Source organism: Plectropomus leopardus, chromosome 14 (genome assembly GCF_008729295.1).
Source record: "Plectropomus leopardus isolate mb chromosome 14, YSFRI_Pleo_2.0, whole genome shotgun sequence".
NCBI lineage: Eukaryota > Metazoa > Chordata > Actinopteri > Perciformes > Serranidae > Plectropomus > Plectropomus leopardus.
In genome coordinates, this window is record NC_056476.1 from 29,641,773 (window position 1) to 29,658,107 (window position 16,335).

At 37.2% G+C, this 16,335-nt stretch overlaps 1 protein-coding gene across 1 annotated transcript in view; it reads left to right on the forward strand.

Moving 5' to 3' along the window:
- rragd (ras-related GTP binding D) overlaps positions 1–16,335 on the forward strand; it is a 43,750-nt gene that overhangs the window by 8,027 nt on the left and 19,388 nt on the right. The window contains exon 5 of the mRNA XM_042501177.1: positions 7,210–7,352. Coding sequence (XP_042357111.1) covers positions 7,210–7,352 — 143 coding nt within the window. The remainder of the gene's footprint in view (positions 1–7,209; positions 7,353–16,335) is intronic.

The window sequence follows — 16,335 nt, forward strand, 5'->3', positions numbered from 1 at the left end:
AATCTTGAGTGAGTGTATGAACCCCACTAACCTCATAACCCTTGACCTTACCATTCGTCCTTCCTTACATCTTAACAGAAGCCAACTCAGCAGCCAAATGCAACCTGGCAACAGGTCAAGATAAAATATAAAAATATCTTTCACAGTGGTTAGTAGCCTTCAGTAAAATGTAAATACTTCTCCCACATTAACTCAGAAAATAATTAATATGTGCATTTGCAGCCACAAAAAAAGGCCCAGGCCACGCTAGAGGTTGGGGGCCCCCACCTGAGGAGCTCACCACAGAGGAGCTGGCACTGATCCTCAATCTAGGATGGCCCCAGGTTGAAGGGATGGGGGGCATCAATAGAAATTATTCCCCCAGGTGACTGGCAGAAATATGTTGAAGCTAGGCTTTTGTCCACTACTTTCCCTCCATGCGTCAGTCTCTCAGTTTTAATAACTAATGGTATGCCTGTCAGTGAGAGGAGACACCATATGTCTGCTGGATCCCCCAGCCACAGCTGGCCCAGCACACCTGAGCCATGTGTAAGTAGGTCCTATTTCTTTGTATTGTATTGTCATCCAGTCCTGTCCTCCCTTGCTTCAGTAACATCAGGGCCTCTCTTTTTACAGTTAGAGGGCCCCAGTGCATCTAGGGCCTTTGATGAGGACACTGCATCTACAGATGCTGAAATGCCAGAAGGCTTTTTAATGTAATCATATTCTTTTTGCCTTATATTCACTTTTAGTTGCATATAATGTGTGACCTTTACAATGTGATTAAGGTTTTTATTTACTGATTTATTTCGGAGACAAAGTCCTGAGATGTGAGTTTCTATTCTATTTATTTTTCTGACATGACATGAGTGACATAAGCGTGGACATTTATCTGGCGGAACGGTCCTTTGGGTGTCTCGGTCTCTGGCCGTCGGACATTCTTTGACACACGTTTAAGCTTAGCTTGACTTTTAGCCTGGTTGGGAGCAGACTTGTTTGCCCATACAAGTTGCTATGATTACTCAGAGAGAACTCACGTAAACCACGTTGATGGAACAGAATGCCCGCTAAAATAAGTGGGATTTGGCACTTTAAGCTAGACTTTATGCTATGTGAGCTTCATGGAATACTCCCGAGGTGCACTGTCACAGTCAGTGCTGCTGCTAATCAATGAAATATCCCAGGCTGTGATAAACTAATAATAATGATAAGAATTGTTACTTCGCATGTAGTAAATTGAAAAATTATTATTATTTTTTTTAGATTTTTTGTTTTTCATCTTAAAACATAGCGACATAATAACAATTCTGAAAAGTAATGAATATTTGATATTTATGATTAGGACTGATGTTGGTTAAAAAAATAACTCAATGAAAATGGAAAATCATATTAATATGTAGTATTTTTTTGCCTGATTTTGAGAAATCAATGTTGCTCCTAATCATTGACGTATCCTGCACTGTGATAATCAAAAGAATATTAATATTCTTAGCATGTACTATATTGAAATACATATATATATATATATATGTATATGATGCAATATATATGATATGATATATATATATCATCTAAAACATAGTTGCATCATGTCAAAAACCTAGCATTGAAAAGGATAAAATTCAGAAAATGAAAGAATATGGATATTTTTGATTGGGACTGATTTTGGTTAAAAAAAACTCAATGAAAGTAAAAAATAATATTATTGTACAATATTTTTTTAAAGCTGGATTTTGAAAAGCTAATTTTGTGCGCAGTGCAACACAAGTGTGTGTAATATTAAAGGGCGCCCTAAGGGTTAATATACAGATTTATTGCTGAGTTTATGTTTTGTACTGTGTGTATTTGTTGTTGAGTTTTATGTATTTTTATGTGATGTCCAGGGACAAGCATCGCTAATTAGCTCCAGCTATAAATGCTGTGTGTGTGTGTGTGTGGCATTGATTAATGCTGCATACTTGTCCCCATATACAAATAAACAATGAATAAATCAATAGATGAGCCCCGCTGACTGCTACATGGCATCGGCCACAATGTCATTAAGATGCCCACACCCCTGTGGTTCTGTTACACTTAGTTTTCAAAATATCACTGACTGCAGTGCATAACTGTATTGCTTTAAAAAAAAGAAGCCACATTTATGTTTTAAGCAGGGCTTCAAATACCTTTTGACGTACATGCACTGGTCCATGAAACTTTTCATATTACATCCACTTGCTCAAAATTATAAATACTTAACTTTTTTCATATTTACAAAGGGAAAACAAGAAATATATAAATAAAGAGAGACTGATGAATAAAATAATCAATGAAATGAAAAGTAGATAGCATAGAAAGTAAGTACAGAGGGCAATCAATTGAAAAAAAACTAAAATAATACAGAAATATATTAAAACAAATATAAATGTATTTTACATTTTGTCAATTAATTATTCAATAAATAAATATTTATTTATTTTAAATTTAATTTTAGTTAGATTTAATGGAATATGTATTCATTTATTTTATTTTGGATTTCGGAAGCTTTTGTCCACCATCACTATAGTTTTCAGATGTCTTGTTTTGTCCAATCAACTGTCCAACACCCACATATGCAGAACCTATGCATGGCACCTCCATATTTAATATGAAATGAATGAATATAATATGTGCAAAATATGTTTCTTTGGTAAACTGCTTTGATTGATTGATTCATTTGATTGATTAGATTTTAATTGAAACGTTTATTTTTAATATGCAATGAACCAAGCAATAAAAAAAAAAAAAAAAGAATTGAGAAAAAAATGGCACAAAAGCATAGTGAAGCAAAATAAAAAGAAACATAAGGAAAGACATACATATTGGAAAGGGAGTGAGAAGAAGTAAAACTTATTTGCTTCCAACCCCCTCTCCATAAATAAATGAATAACATTAACAAGCTTCCTCAAAGCTTCGACAATGACATATTGGTGTTGCCATTAAAGCTAATTTGAATTTGAAAGAAAATACATCAAAGAATAAATAGATTGATTTAAAAATATAAAAATTTATGTTAAAATGAATAAAATACAAGACTTTAAAGGGAAGTAAATAAATACAGGAATTAATACAAGGTGAAATAAATACAGAAGCAATTTAAAACAACAATAAATATTTCACATTTTATCATTTATCATTATTTTAATATTATTATTTTTGTTTAGTTAATGGCATATTAATGTTTTAATATGCCATTAACTAGAGTCATTAACTACAGTCCAAAACCCAAAAGTATGCAGTTAATTATCATGTATGGCAATGAAAATTTACTAATCCACAAATTTGAGAAGCTGGAATCAGCAAATTTGGCATTTTTGCCCAAGAAATCTAAGATGATCATTCTTTTATCAATTTTTGACATGTTTTCTGACGGATTGTTAGATATATCAAATTAATCAAATTTTTGCAAGTAGACCTGGAATACTGGAAAACAAATATGGACCCTTCATAATGTATTAAGTTGCCCTGTACATACAAGTTGCTTCAATATGTTTCAGAGCTGAAAGGTTCTGCCAACAAACTGTAGGTTTTGCTTTTATTCATTATGATGCTTGACACAATTTATAGTTCAGAGTTGAAGTGTTAATTAAATCTTCAGCTTTTGAAGGCTGTACGTTCGCTGATATTATTCAGTCACATCTCCCACGCTTACTGTGAGCATTGTCGAAGCTGTCGTATTTAACATTTTAAACTTGACATTTAAATGTTTTAAACGTTGCATGGTGTTATGACAGGCTGAAAAATGAGAGATTTTATCTTTCTAATTGAATATGGACCCTTTAAAACAACAGTAGATATTTTAGTCTTTCCTCAAGGTAAATTTAATTAAAAAAGCAGTGAATTAAGATGCGGTAATTAATCAAATAAAGATTTTCCCTTCTGTGATCTTCTGTTACCTTTAAACCCACCTAGAGCAAGTAAGGCTTCTGTCTTTGAGTATTTCTCCCTCTATAACTATGTGCTGTTGATGCACAAAGGTCCAGATCTCTATTTAAGACTCTCTTTAATGTTGATTTTCTGTGTGATAGCTGTAAGGGAAAATGTTGAAATGAACTGAAAGCTGACGTGAAGATGACGTGAAATTTGTTTTTATTGGAATTTGATGTTGTACTTCTACAAAATTCTAAAGTCAAACTTAATGCTTTGGAGCATTTTGTAATGACGAACTAACAACAAAATGAGTAATAAATAGTGGTTCTTTCTTTAAAGTATATACACATTTGGTTTCATGCAATTTTACTTTTTTGGTATTATTGAGAAATGTGATCAATATTCAGATAAATGTTTTGTTAATGATTTCAGCCATGTTGCTCAGTTTGGACACAGGCAACATGACAACTGCAGCAACAAAAGATGAAATAAGCTGACATTGTGAAGCTGCATTAGCTTTCTAACTGATGTCCTCTCCAGATCGTTCTCATTCCAAACTCGTCAAATACAGCTGTTTGGTCAATGATATCAGCATCAGACATAGATGCAAAAAGCACCCTATGCAGCTGCATGATTTGCTGGCAGACGGTGTTAATTAGAATCAGTGCAGGTAACGATTTAATAAAAGAAACTGGAAAGTCCCTACAGGCTTCCTGCCAAACCATGGTGTTGTCTTTCTTTCTAAACCTAACCACGTGCTTTTGTTGCACAAGGAAATAATGTGAATATGAGGTGTTGCTCTGACATTGTACATTTATTTTAAAAAGGACTGTCTGCATGTAATGAGCAGAAGCTGTATCTAATTAACTTCTTTCTGTGTTTTTGAAAGAAAAAAAGCCATGTATGTACCGGTTTCAAAGGGTTAACCTGCTTGCATGTATCTTCTTAAATCTTGAAAGTTTGGTTCAGGTATGATTTTTTACTGTTTATCCTCTTAACACACAAATAAGCCTTGAAAATAAATAAGTGTGAGAAAGAAAGGGGATTTTGTTATCGCAACAATGAACGCAAATTCAGCCATTAGCTGTGAATTCTGCGCAGCATTGCAATTTTGTCCAGTCACTGCAACTGAACTGTAAATGTGACTATTTGAAATGGGAAAACCTAATTTTATTGTAGAGCTATGTGAAGTGTATTAATTCACTCACTCTCTCTGTTTATCATGAGATTACTGCTGTGGGGTATGAACTCTGTAATTATGATAAAAAAAAGCCCGAAAGCAAATTTTCTGTGGCCTCTTTGATCATCATTTTTGATGATGCTTTTATCCAAACAATCATTTTAGCAACTTTTTGCCAACTCTCTCAGCATTAGTCGACAGTGTACTCTATTTTGTTAATGTGCGCAAAGCAGCCTAGTTTACTTATTTGGAACCTTTTCATTACTCCCTCCATGTTAGCTCTATTACCTAGATTAACAGCCTTAACATTACCTCTTGTGCCATGTACATTTAAAGTATCACCTACAGTGAAAGGTTTAAAAATCATCTAAACTCAGGGTTCACTTACTGTCCACTTACTCTTATTGTCCTGTGGAGCAAATGTTTTTTGAGGGTTATTACTGAGGTACACTTAAATGTTATTCCCCTGGTAAATCTATTTAGAACAATTTACTTTGCAGACATTTTTCAGATCTGACAATTTCAATTTGTTCACATTGTTCTTTGTAGGAACAGTTGGGTACGCTGTCACTTGAGAGACGCTGGTATTTACGACTCGTCTCTCTGGAATAAATTAGAATGCCATTACAAGAGCAAAGCAATTTTATACTTAAAAAGTACTCATCTTAAGCACACTGTGATATTAAAATAAAGTGATGCAAAAACAAAACAGGCGACAACTTTCAAAATTTGTTCTTAATGTGTTTAGTTTAGCTGACTGGAGCTGGACATTGTGTTCCTTCGTAAATCTGCATATATTATAACAGAAGTAAAAATATTTGTAGTTTCCCATAATTTAATATTTGCAGTTTATTTTAACTGTCAGATTTAATTTTTCAGATCATTCATTGCCAGACATACTATTTTTGCTATATAAAAATTGCCAGTCTTGATAGAGCCTTTATAAGTTCTAAAAGTTTAAAGTGAATATTAATAGGGCCTGGACATCCGGGAGGATTGGCAATGAGTAGGTTGCTGCCTGAAGTTTGAAAAATTTAGCTTGACTTTTTTTTAAACTTTCATTTAAAAAATCTTGAATATATGGTATGTTATGATATTTTTATAAATTGGTGCATGACTTCATACAGCAACATCTGCACGCTTAGGTCTGTAAACATTGATTGATCTTCATCACACCTTTTTTTGCAGATGGGATTCGTATGCATGATTGATATACAAAGTAAATTAAAAAAACTGATATCTGATCAAAATTCACCTAAATTTCTCATTTTACACAAGTGTCACTTTTTGGGTAACAGTTTATCTGTTTTATGCATTGAGTGGGATATGAAATATCCATAAAATATGTCTCTTTGTCAGGGGTCGTCAGTTCACTCAATCGGCGGGTACCCCTCAAAAAAGAAACACATCAATTTCAAGAAAAAAACAACAACAAAAAAATCCCATTTATTGCAAAAAAGTTTTTATGCTCACATGAGGTGGGATTTAGACACTTGCCATATTTTGCAAAACTGCAATGGAAACACTTTTTTGGCTTTTCTAGGTCACATGATGCTATGGCTATGTGCTTATCAGTAGGAACTGGCTCCCTCATGATGCAGGAGGAGCTACAAGAGCTGTTATTGCATCACATAACTCTTCAAAGGTTGAGTGGATCATCCGGAAGTTTTGAATCCACAATTTCTCTATGAAATCCTGAACTATCACCTCCCAGAAATCCCTCATACGTGGCTGCCTCGCTTGCCTTTCCATTATTGCTCCATAACACGCCTATGCATCATCTGCAATTGGAAATAATGATAGCTAGTGAGGTGGCTGCAATAGAAATAAAGCTGCTAATGTTTTGAACATCTATCACCATGTTTATTGGAATGTTATCACCGGAGAAGTCGCAGAACATCACTCAGTGGAAACTCAGTCATCTCACAATTGTGTTTTATCGACATTTTGAAAATATCGCTTTAGTTTTGTGCAAATCTTTGATGGAAACCCACCTAGTGATAGAAAAGGGGTCCCTCAAGAAAAAAGGTTGGGAACCACTATTGTAGAGATAATCTTTGCCTCATCTTGGTTATGTGAAGCTCTTAATGGCCACTAGAGCTCATTTGTTGTAATAGAAGTGGTTTGCAGTGAGTGATGCTCGTCTTTGTCTCTGTTTTCAGAACTCAGGTATTGAGAAGGCCTTCCTGTTCGATGTGGTCAGTAAGATTTACATCGCCACAGACAGCAGTCCAGTGGATATGCAGACCTATGAACTGTGCTGTGACATGATCGATGTGGTCATTGACATCTCCTGCATCTATGGGTAAGCCAAGAGACACTCTCTGCAAACCATTTTAAAGTTCTGGAATGTCACAAAACATTGTTGCAGATACTTTAGAAATAGTCTTTCAAGAATTGATTCATTTTGGGTGGTCAACAGTATTAATGCTGGTCATATATATGTCTCCATGACAACGATAGCTGTGGCTGGAGGAATGATCTTTTTGGGGTGGTCATGCATATGTCTGTTCATCCCATTTCTGTGAATGCAATATCTCAAGAAGGGGTTGAGAGATTTTTTTTTTAAATTGGCACAGATGTCCACTCAAGGATAAACTGCTTAGATTTTGGTACTCAAAGTTCAATTTTGACCTTGCATCCTTCTCATTCTTGTGAACTTGATATCTCAGAAAACACCTTGGTGATTTTTTAAAAAATTTGCCACAAATGTCCACTTTGTCTGAACGATGAACTGATAACAATTTGAAGGTCAAGGTCAATGTGACTTTGCGTTAACACAATCTCTGAGAAAGGCTTTGAAGGACTTTGCTCAAATTCGGCACAAAACATTTAAAGGTCACTGTCACCTTATTAAACATGCTAGTGGCTGTAACTCAAGAATTCATATTCTAAATTTTCACAGAAATGTTTATAAAGACATAACAATGAAGTGATTACATTTTATACCCAAGAGGCCAAAGGTCAACGGTGACATCATAATGTTCTGCAAAAACACTTCTTTGGCTATTACTGAATTTCATATCTCAACAGAGGAGACATTTAGTCAGATGCTGAATTGGTGACATGAATCTGTAAAGTGTGCTGATTGTAGAGATCTTCTGTGTATGAAGCATCCATGTTTTCACAGACTAGACTGCATATAAGCTGTATGTGAAACATCACTGGTTTTTGGAGGCATACATCTGTGAGGCAGTAATTCTAGTTTTGCTTTCATCTGAAGATGAAAATAAATAAATTCTTTTAGTACAACACATGCTGTGTAATATTCCAACAATAATTTACCAGCTGAAAAAAAAATACAGTATGTACTCTGTTATACCACCTGCTATAAGGCTATGCGATACATTGGACACGTGTTTGAGAGATGTTAGAGAGTTGTTGATTTTAACTTCCCTTTGAATTTAATTGACAAACAAGGTTTATCAATCAGTTTTCTAAATTATCTGATGTGAATGCACCATTGACACTCTTTTTAGTTTCCATGGTTGTATAGTTTCGCTTTTATATTTTAAGATCAAAGGAGAGTGAACACTGTACTTCATCAGGTGAACACTAACATGACTCCAAATAAAGGGCACTGCCACACTGGTCATTTAAAACACACTTATGACACACATACACTTCACTGGTTGCTGGTTGTAGTAGTTAACAGAGCAATACAGAGAAAGAAAAGAAGAGATAAGTGTTTGCATATCAGAAAGAAACACCCTTTTTTTAAATTCCTGCAACAATATTGCTGAAGTGGAATTCATTCATCTCTCCCTCCTCCTCCTCCTACTGATGTGACAACAAGTTCAGGCGAGTTCAGCCCTGACGACATGTAGCCAAAGGGATTTGATATGGAAATGGTGGTTCACTGAAGTTGTGTTATGAAAACTCACTGCCTTTTCATACAGCGGGTTCAACTACATGTCGCCACTGATGAGGTTGCACCTCTGACACACACCATACCCACGAGGAAATGTAGCTCAAAGCTTGTTTGCACACTGATGCATACTTCGAGGAACAGTGAGGGAGGTGTTTGTGGAGTCCAGACTCAAACCTACGTAGCTCTGTATCAGGCTAAACTCTAAGGCCGCCCCTTTTTTAGCAGACCAATAAATTGTGAGGATTTGATTGCTACTGTACACCACTCAAATATTCCATTTTTAAAAATTCATATTTTGATGATATCCCTTGTATCGCCAAAAAAAAGACAGCAAAGGGTCAGTAAGAGCAAGTGACATAGATACAATTATTTATGATGCAATTTTAGTACATTTGGTGATAAAATGGTAATGTCATGAGTATGCTGAAATGCGGAACATAAGAGGCAGACAGGTGTACAAATGAAAAGTGAGCTTTAATTCTGATGAAAATATTAAAAAAAACCAAGCAGGTAACCAAAACACAAAAGTACAAATGAAGCACAAATCAATAACTAAACTGAAAGCAACCAGGATCACAAGGAAGAACACAGGGGAAAAGACAGGAGCAAACACAATGGGGACAACAGAGAGGATCACAGACAAACTGACATGAACAAAGAGAGACACACAGGTATAAATACACAGAAAGAGCTAATCAGGAGAACGAGACACAGCTGGGGAGGAGGACTCAGGGAAAAGGAGGGGCACACAGGGATTGGCTAACAATCAAAGGTTTAATAAAAATCAGGAGGGAAACAAACCACGGCTGTGGCTGAATACCCCTTTTTGCTTAGGAAGGTTCCCAACTGAGTGAAATGACCCGGAAGTATCTGAGCGGCTGCCATGATAAAAGCTGTTTGAGTTTCCTTAATATTAAGGAAAGGTGCATCAATGCCTCCTTTATAATCTCTTTCAGCATAGGATACACTGGACCATCCTTTCCTGAAGGAAAGAAAGTAATTGCAACCCACAATTCCTTGCGCCGGCAACATTTAAAGTGAAGCACCACCTCAGCCGCTCTGGGAAATCAACTATACATACATGGCAATAAATATGAGGGGAAAGAGAGTGAGTGTGAGCAACCATCTTCTGTGACACTATTACATTTCTCTTCTGTGACTGGGAGCCTTTATTACCTTTTATTTTCACAGAGTTGTCCCTTTTTAATGTGCATGAAACAAAAGGTGAGTACGCATAGAGCAAATTAGGCCTAATTAAGATAATAACAATGACAACAATAATAATATTAATAATAATCATAATCATTTGCTTCCTTCTTAAAGAGTATTAATATTATATTACTGCCGAGTGTTAATTTCGTACCTTGCTTGCAACCCAATCCCCAGAATAAATGTGACATTGTCATTTGTGCAGACCACAGATACACTACATTTTATTTCAACATTAATGTATGGTTGACACAAAAACTACTTGGTTATGGTTAGGAAAAGATCATATTTTGACTTAAATACTATTTTTGCAACAAAAGCAGCAGGTGCTCTGTTAAAAACAAAACAAAAAAGAAATTCCACCTTCCATTGACAAAGCCAGCACATATACGGAAATGTAACATATTCATGATTTGCAGAAACATTCAATGCCAGCATTATTCTTATGTTATGTTTTTTTTTTTTTATAATTTGAATATTTTATATGAAAAACAACCATGAAATATTAATGAAATGCACATTTTAAATATCTAAATTTTATGACTTTCAATTAATGTTATCATCATTGGCCTCCAGTATCAGTTAAAATCTACTTGTTAGTCTTGTGGGCTGAAAAAATGTCTGAAAACACCTTGATGGTCTTAACATGTAGGGGTCAGACAGATGGATAAAAGACAGCTGAATAATGCTGCACAGGAATTTTCATAAGGCCTACGTAGAAACCTCTTTGCACTGATTTTTCGGGTGCTCCACTCTCCTTAACCCCATTCGACTGAAACGTTTTCAGGGACCAAAGACAATTTATATTATTTTTGGTTGAACTATTCCTTTAACATCACATGCCAGCAGGAATCTCTCTGCTTATGTGCACAGAATGAAAACAAAAATGAGAGTGGGGGTTCCTCTTTGAAACAGGGTCTGACCTCATGTTTGTATTGAAACACTTGTCAGATGCTGTAACTTGAAACATTTCTGTTTATCTGAGCTTAACCTTGTCCAAAGTAAGCTTAACTTCTGAGCTTTGTTTGGCCCGGCGGAAGTGGCAGCAACACAAACTTTGGCCCCATTCTCAAAACTGTCATCATTTTTATCCCACTGCAGCTTGCAGTGTTGTTACTAAAGCTCAGAGTTGTTGAAATTCTATTTATTTCTTAAACCAAAGAAAAGGCACAAAATACATCCACACTTTGAGAGCACTCACAGTGACACACCAGGCAGTCTGCAAGAGAAGAGCACATGAATCAGATCTCTCACCATCACAGTTGTTTGCATTAATAATTACTGTTAGGGATTTTGATAATTAGCCATTTAGTCATAAACATACATTAAGAATAGTGACCATTAGTATTACCAGTTAAACATAGAAATACATGGCTGACACTACAGGAGAGAGATGATGAGACAACTACGCCCCTCACCAAGCTAATGCCATACATACCATCAAAATGGTTTAACATCTGTCCGGTTAGCACAAGCTAACACAGCGTCAGCTGCAAACATCAGAAACAGAGCTGTGAAACAGTCCAAACAAACTCACCAACCTGACTCTGTTATTAAACCCATCAGGTAGCTGTGTGTTGTTCACAGTTAGCCCTGTCACTGGGTGCAGTGCGGTGTGTTGTTCACAGTTACCCCTGTCACTGGTGCAGGGTGGTTTACAGTGTGTGGTCACAGTTAGCCCTTTCACTGGATGCAGGGTGGTTAGCGGTTTGTTGTTCACAGTTAGCCCTGTCACTGGGTGCAGGGTGGGCAGACTCTTAACATCCCTGGTGCGGAGCACAGCAGTAGTAGCATTATTATGAAAGAGAAAGAGAGAGTGACACATGGGCAAGGAGATGCTGAGTAAAGCAATACACTATATGCAGCTCTACAATTGCAATAAGCAATAAGCTGAACTGTTTGTTTGTTTGGAATTTGACACTGTTCACACACCATCAGTTCACTCACCAGTGTCGTTTGACCTGTATGAAATGTCAACAGTCAGTCATCAGTCAAAAATTAGGGGTAATGTCATGTTTTCATCCCAAGCCGTCACATCTTGCTGCTTTGCAGTAGAATTCCATGTCTACACTAAGGCTCTAGGTATCCTTCTGTGTCTGCTCTTTACATTCCGGGATGGCACTGCGGTGATATCAACACAAGCACGTGGTAGGATTATGTTGTATGTGATTATGTTTACGCAACACAAGCACATGGCAGCCAACGCTGGGGTGTCATCAAAAGCACATGCTGGCACGTGGGGTTAGGATCATGCAACCAGGGCATCTGGGGTTAGGAGTAGGCAAAAGAGGCACATGGTAAGGTGTAGAAAAACATCACATTCAGACAGTAGGCAAACACTGGACTCGCCCATGAAAGTGTGGGGTTTGTTTGATCTATCACCCTCCTTCCTGCCTGCCTGCACTATAGGGACCTTTATGCTCTTTATATTATGTTTTTATTGGCCACACTCTCAAATGACACGGCCCGTCCATGTCTCATTGCTGGCATGGCAGGTACTGTCTGGCGGCTTATAATAGCACCGCAAATGGTTCCGAAAGGAGACTTTTGGCATTGGGATCTTATGCCACAATCACTGCAAAAGCAGCAGTATTTCACAACTTCGCAATATGAACAGCCTTGATACATCAATATTCATGTTAAATGGCCTCGTGTAAGTTGCACAATAGATCTGCCATTCATTCTTTTAACAACATGGACAAGTTTCACACCAGAATCAGTGTGAGAGGTTTCAGCAAGGTCTCACCTGAATAATGGATGTGAAGTGTTTGGGAACTGTAAGAAGTTTCTCAACTCAATAAACCTTGACATCTGTCTGGTGTATTGTTCTTTCTCACCATTAACAGCAAGTAGCCTCTATAGAAGCCATATATGATTAGCTTAAAGCCTTGAAAGAGATGTACTGTAACAACCTTACAGTGTCATTTATTGCAGGAGCTACAGACGTTATACTGAGGCCAGATCTGATGGGATAATTCATTAATGACCACAGTCAAACTGATTTCATCACTGTAGTTCGTAAATCAGAAAAAGAAGAAGAAAAGCTTGTACTTTAAAACAGCCAACATATCAGGAACTGACTTTTTTTTTAGATCATTGTATAAGTAGTGAAAGGATTTTATGTGTGCAAAGCACTAGAGAATTTTTCTACGCTTATGTAGGAGCATGTAATAAATCACTTCTTCTCAAACTTCACAAATGAGTGAACTTGGCGAGATGTGTAAGGAGAAATTATAGCCTCGGAGGCATGAACATAGGGTATGACACTAAAAGAGAAATGTTCAGTATAAACTAAGTTACAAAATATCAATCAATATCAATGTATTTATACTGTATTGTGTATGAAAAAAAGAAGATTGAAGAAGAAAACTGAAAAGACACAACTTGTACTTACTTATATCAAGAATTTTAGAAAGTGCTGAAGTGTGTAGATAGAGTATTACACTTTATCAAATATACACTGACCAGCCACAACATTAAAAGCACTGACAGGTAAAAATTACCAACACTGATCCCACCTTTGTGATGCAAAGTGCTGCTGGGAAACCTTTGGTTACTGATGGCATACATCCCCTCATGGCAACTGTTCTCCTCAATGGCAGAGGCACATCATTGAGACCCTTTATGATTTCAGTGTTTGCTGTAAATGTATTGATAAATCATTCAGTAACACTTTTAGTGCCTTAAAACTGAAAACATTTTTTGCGGCCACTATTGTGACCGATGGGATTAACAACAATTATCTGTGTGTCTCACAGTTCTGTTTTGATCTTTGCCACTGCCGTGCACCTGATACTTTCACTGTTAAAGATTTGGAGTTCTGTGCACTGCAAAAACTGCTCAGGAGTGGCCTGAGGAACGTGATTAAGAGTTTAAGGCCTCCAACTTCCTCAGATCTCATCTGTGGGACGTTCCCTGCCTGCTACCCAAACTTGCAACCCCCAGGACATGTCAAAGGATCATTTGCTACTACCAGACACCACAGGATACCCCTAGAGGTCCTGTTTACATGCCTTGACCAGGCAGGCCCCACAAATTAGATCAGACTTGGCTTTGTCGGGGCATGGACACAGGACTTCATGGGTACCTGGAGGTCGCAACAGGTGATCAAGTAGATTGAGACAATGTTTGACAGGACCTTAGGTGAGCATAACGTTGAATTGTAACAATATTAGTTAGTTAGTTGTTAGTCATTCCACCTATCAGTTTTTTGATGTTGGGGCTGATCTGTTTAATAGCTATTCCAGTTTCTACATTTGATAACATATAAGGTTGTGTTTTAAGGTACAAGTTAGATTTATTAATTATAATTCATCCATGATCCTGCTACATCTTTGGAGTTGAAGGATGAGTTGATTAAAATCTGCTATGAAAATTCCATCTGGTTGCTCAGGCATGTTGCTGCTGATGGTATCATTCAATTCCTGCAGTGCATTTTTTGAATTTGCATCAGAGTCTTGTGTCCTTGTCTTGTGTGCGCAAATGTGAGCAGTCTCTGATCTCCCGTTGTTGAGTGAGCCTCAATCACATCTCATCCACTTTATTCTCTTGCAAGTGGACATTAGCCGGAAGAAGGCTTGGTAGAGGAACAGCTCTTGGTCCAAGTCAGGTCAGTCACACCCTGATGCCAGCTCTCCTCCCTCTCTTTGTCCGGCGCCTTTGGTTTCATTTCTCGCCTCTGGTCTGACTCGCAGCGGGGCATATGCTGTTGGTGGGGATCCTCTTGGGTTCGCTGCCTTCATTTCAAAGCCCACACAACTTTTCTCAATGTTGATAAGTGCTTCTCTATCGTAGAACAGTTATGCTTTAACAGAAGGGGCCATGGATATGGTAAAATAGAAAATTCTAGCAAAAAAGTAGCATGGATTTGAGGAGCTACTGGCTGCTGCATCTACATGCACTGCTGTCATCATAGCAATGATGATCACAACCTTAACATACAGGTGATGTCTCGACAAAATATCAAAAGCTTGCACAGATTTATGTGCACTGATGTCTGTGCTGGTCTACATATATATAGAAATTATTAAGATGTTAAAGCATCACTGCCTTGAGATGTGGCAAGAGATGCTGCAGTGGCTGAGCCCATTGTCCTTTTCAAGGTGAAGTATGCATGCTCGTTCCGTGTCAAAGGAACAGAGTAAATTGGCATACTGGATATAACCGCAGTACAGAGCTGAATGTGAAGTGAAGCTCAAGGCACGCTCTCTGTGCCCCTGATCTCTCAGCAGATCCTCTCTGATCTGCTCACTATCCTCACTTCAATTATCACTCCAGCTGGGAGTTTAATTAGGTCCTAATCTAGATCTGTGAACAGCTTTCAACAGGGTGCAAAGTCACAAAACATTGTGCCATGTGTCATACCTGTATGATCAGGGTCAGATGACACCCCTAGCATATATCAGATGTGCCAAAAACAGGCCTTCAAAAGCAAATAGAGTGAATTTAGTTGGATGCCGCAGAGTCTTTCCTTCTCACCAGGAAGAGGTACTCAAAGTAGCTCTACAGGAAATGTCTTATTAATATATCTCTGTAAAGCCAAGATTTTGTGTCATAAAAGTCTGGATAATTTCATGCATTGGTAATAAGTATCTCTTTGCTCCTTATGAAATTGCAAAAGCAGAAGTAAAGGTGCTATTATGAGACAAAGAGTACTGTAGAATGATGTGCAAGTTGTAGGATTTTGACAAATATGTTGCATTTCTGGAACACTGACTTTAGAAAATGGAGCAGTGGGGTTTACATTTAAAAAAACAACTTGGCCCACTGTTATGACATGCACACACTGAAATATTTTACACCACTTTGTTCATACAGTACATGCCACAGATTTTTAAATTAGAACATTGTGAAACAACCTGAAGTGTAAGACAGAACTGGAGCCGTGCTACATGATCCCTCTGCTCTTTCTTCCTCCTTTTGTGATACTGTCAAAGAAAAGCAAGGTGATGTCTCTGAAATTAGTTTTTCTTGATATAAACAAGGTTGCAGTTTGAGAGAGAGAAGGAACTGGCAAAGAAAAAAGAGTGGCAGAGAGAGGAGGAGGAGTATGTGATGGAGAGTGACAGAGACTTTTGTATGAGCTGCTGTTCCAAATGAGATTGAAGGTACTATGACAGATATTTTCCAATGCAAAAAGAATCTTTAGATACAAGTATACCCCTAGAGTTTTTCTTGATTTCTTATTATCTGAGACGTCTAAATATAA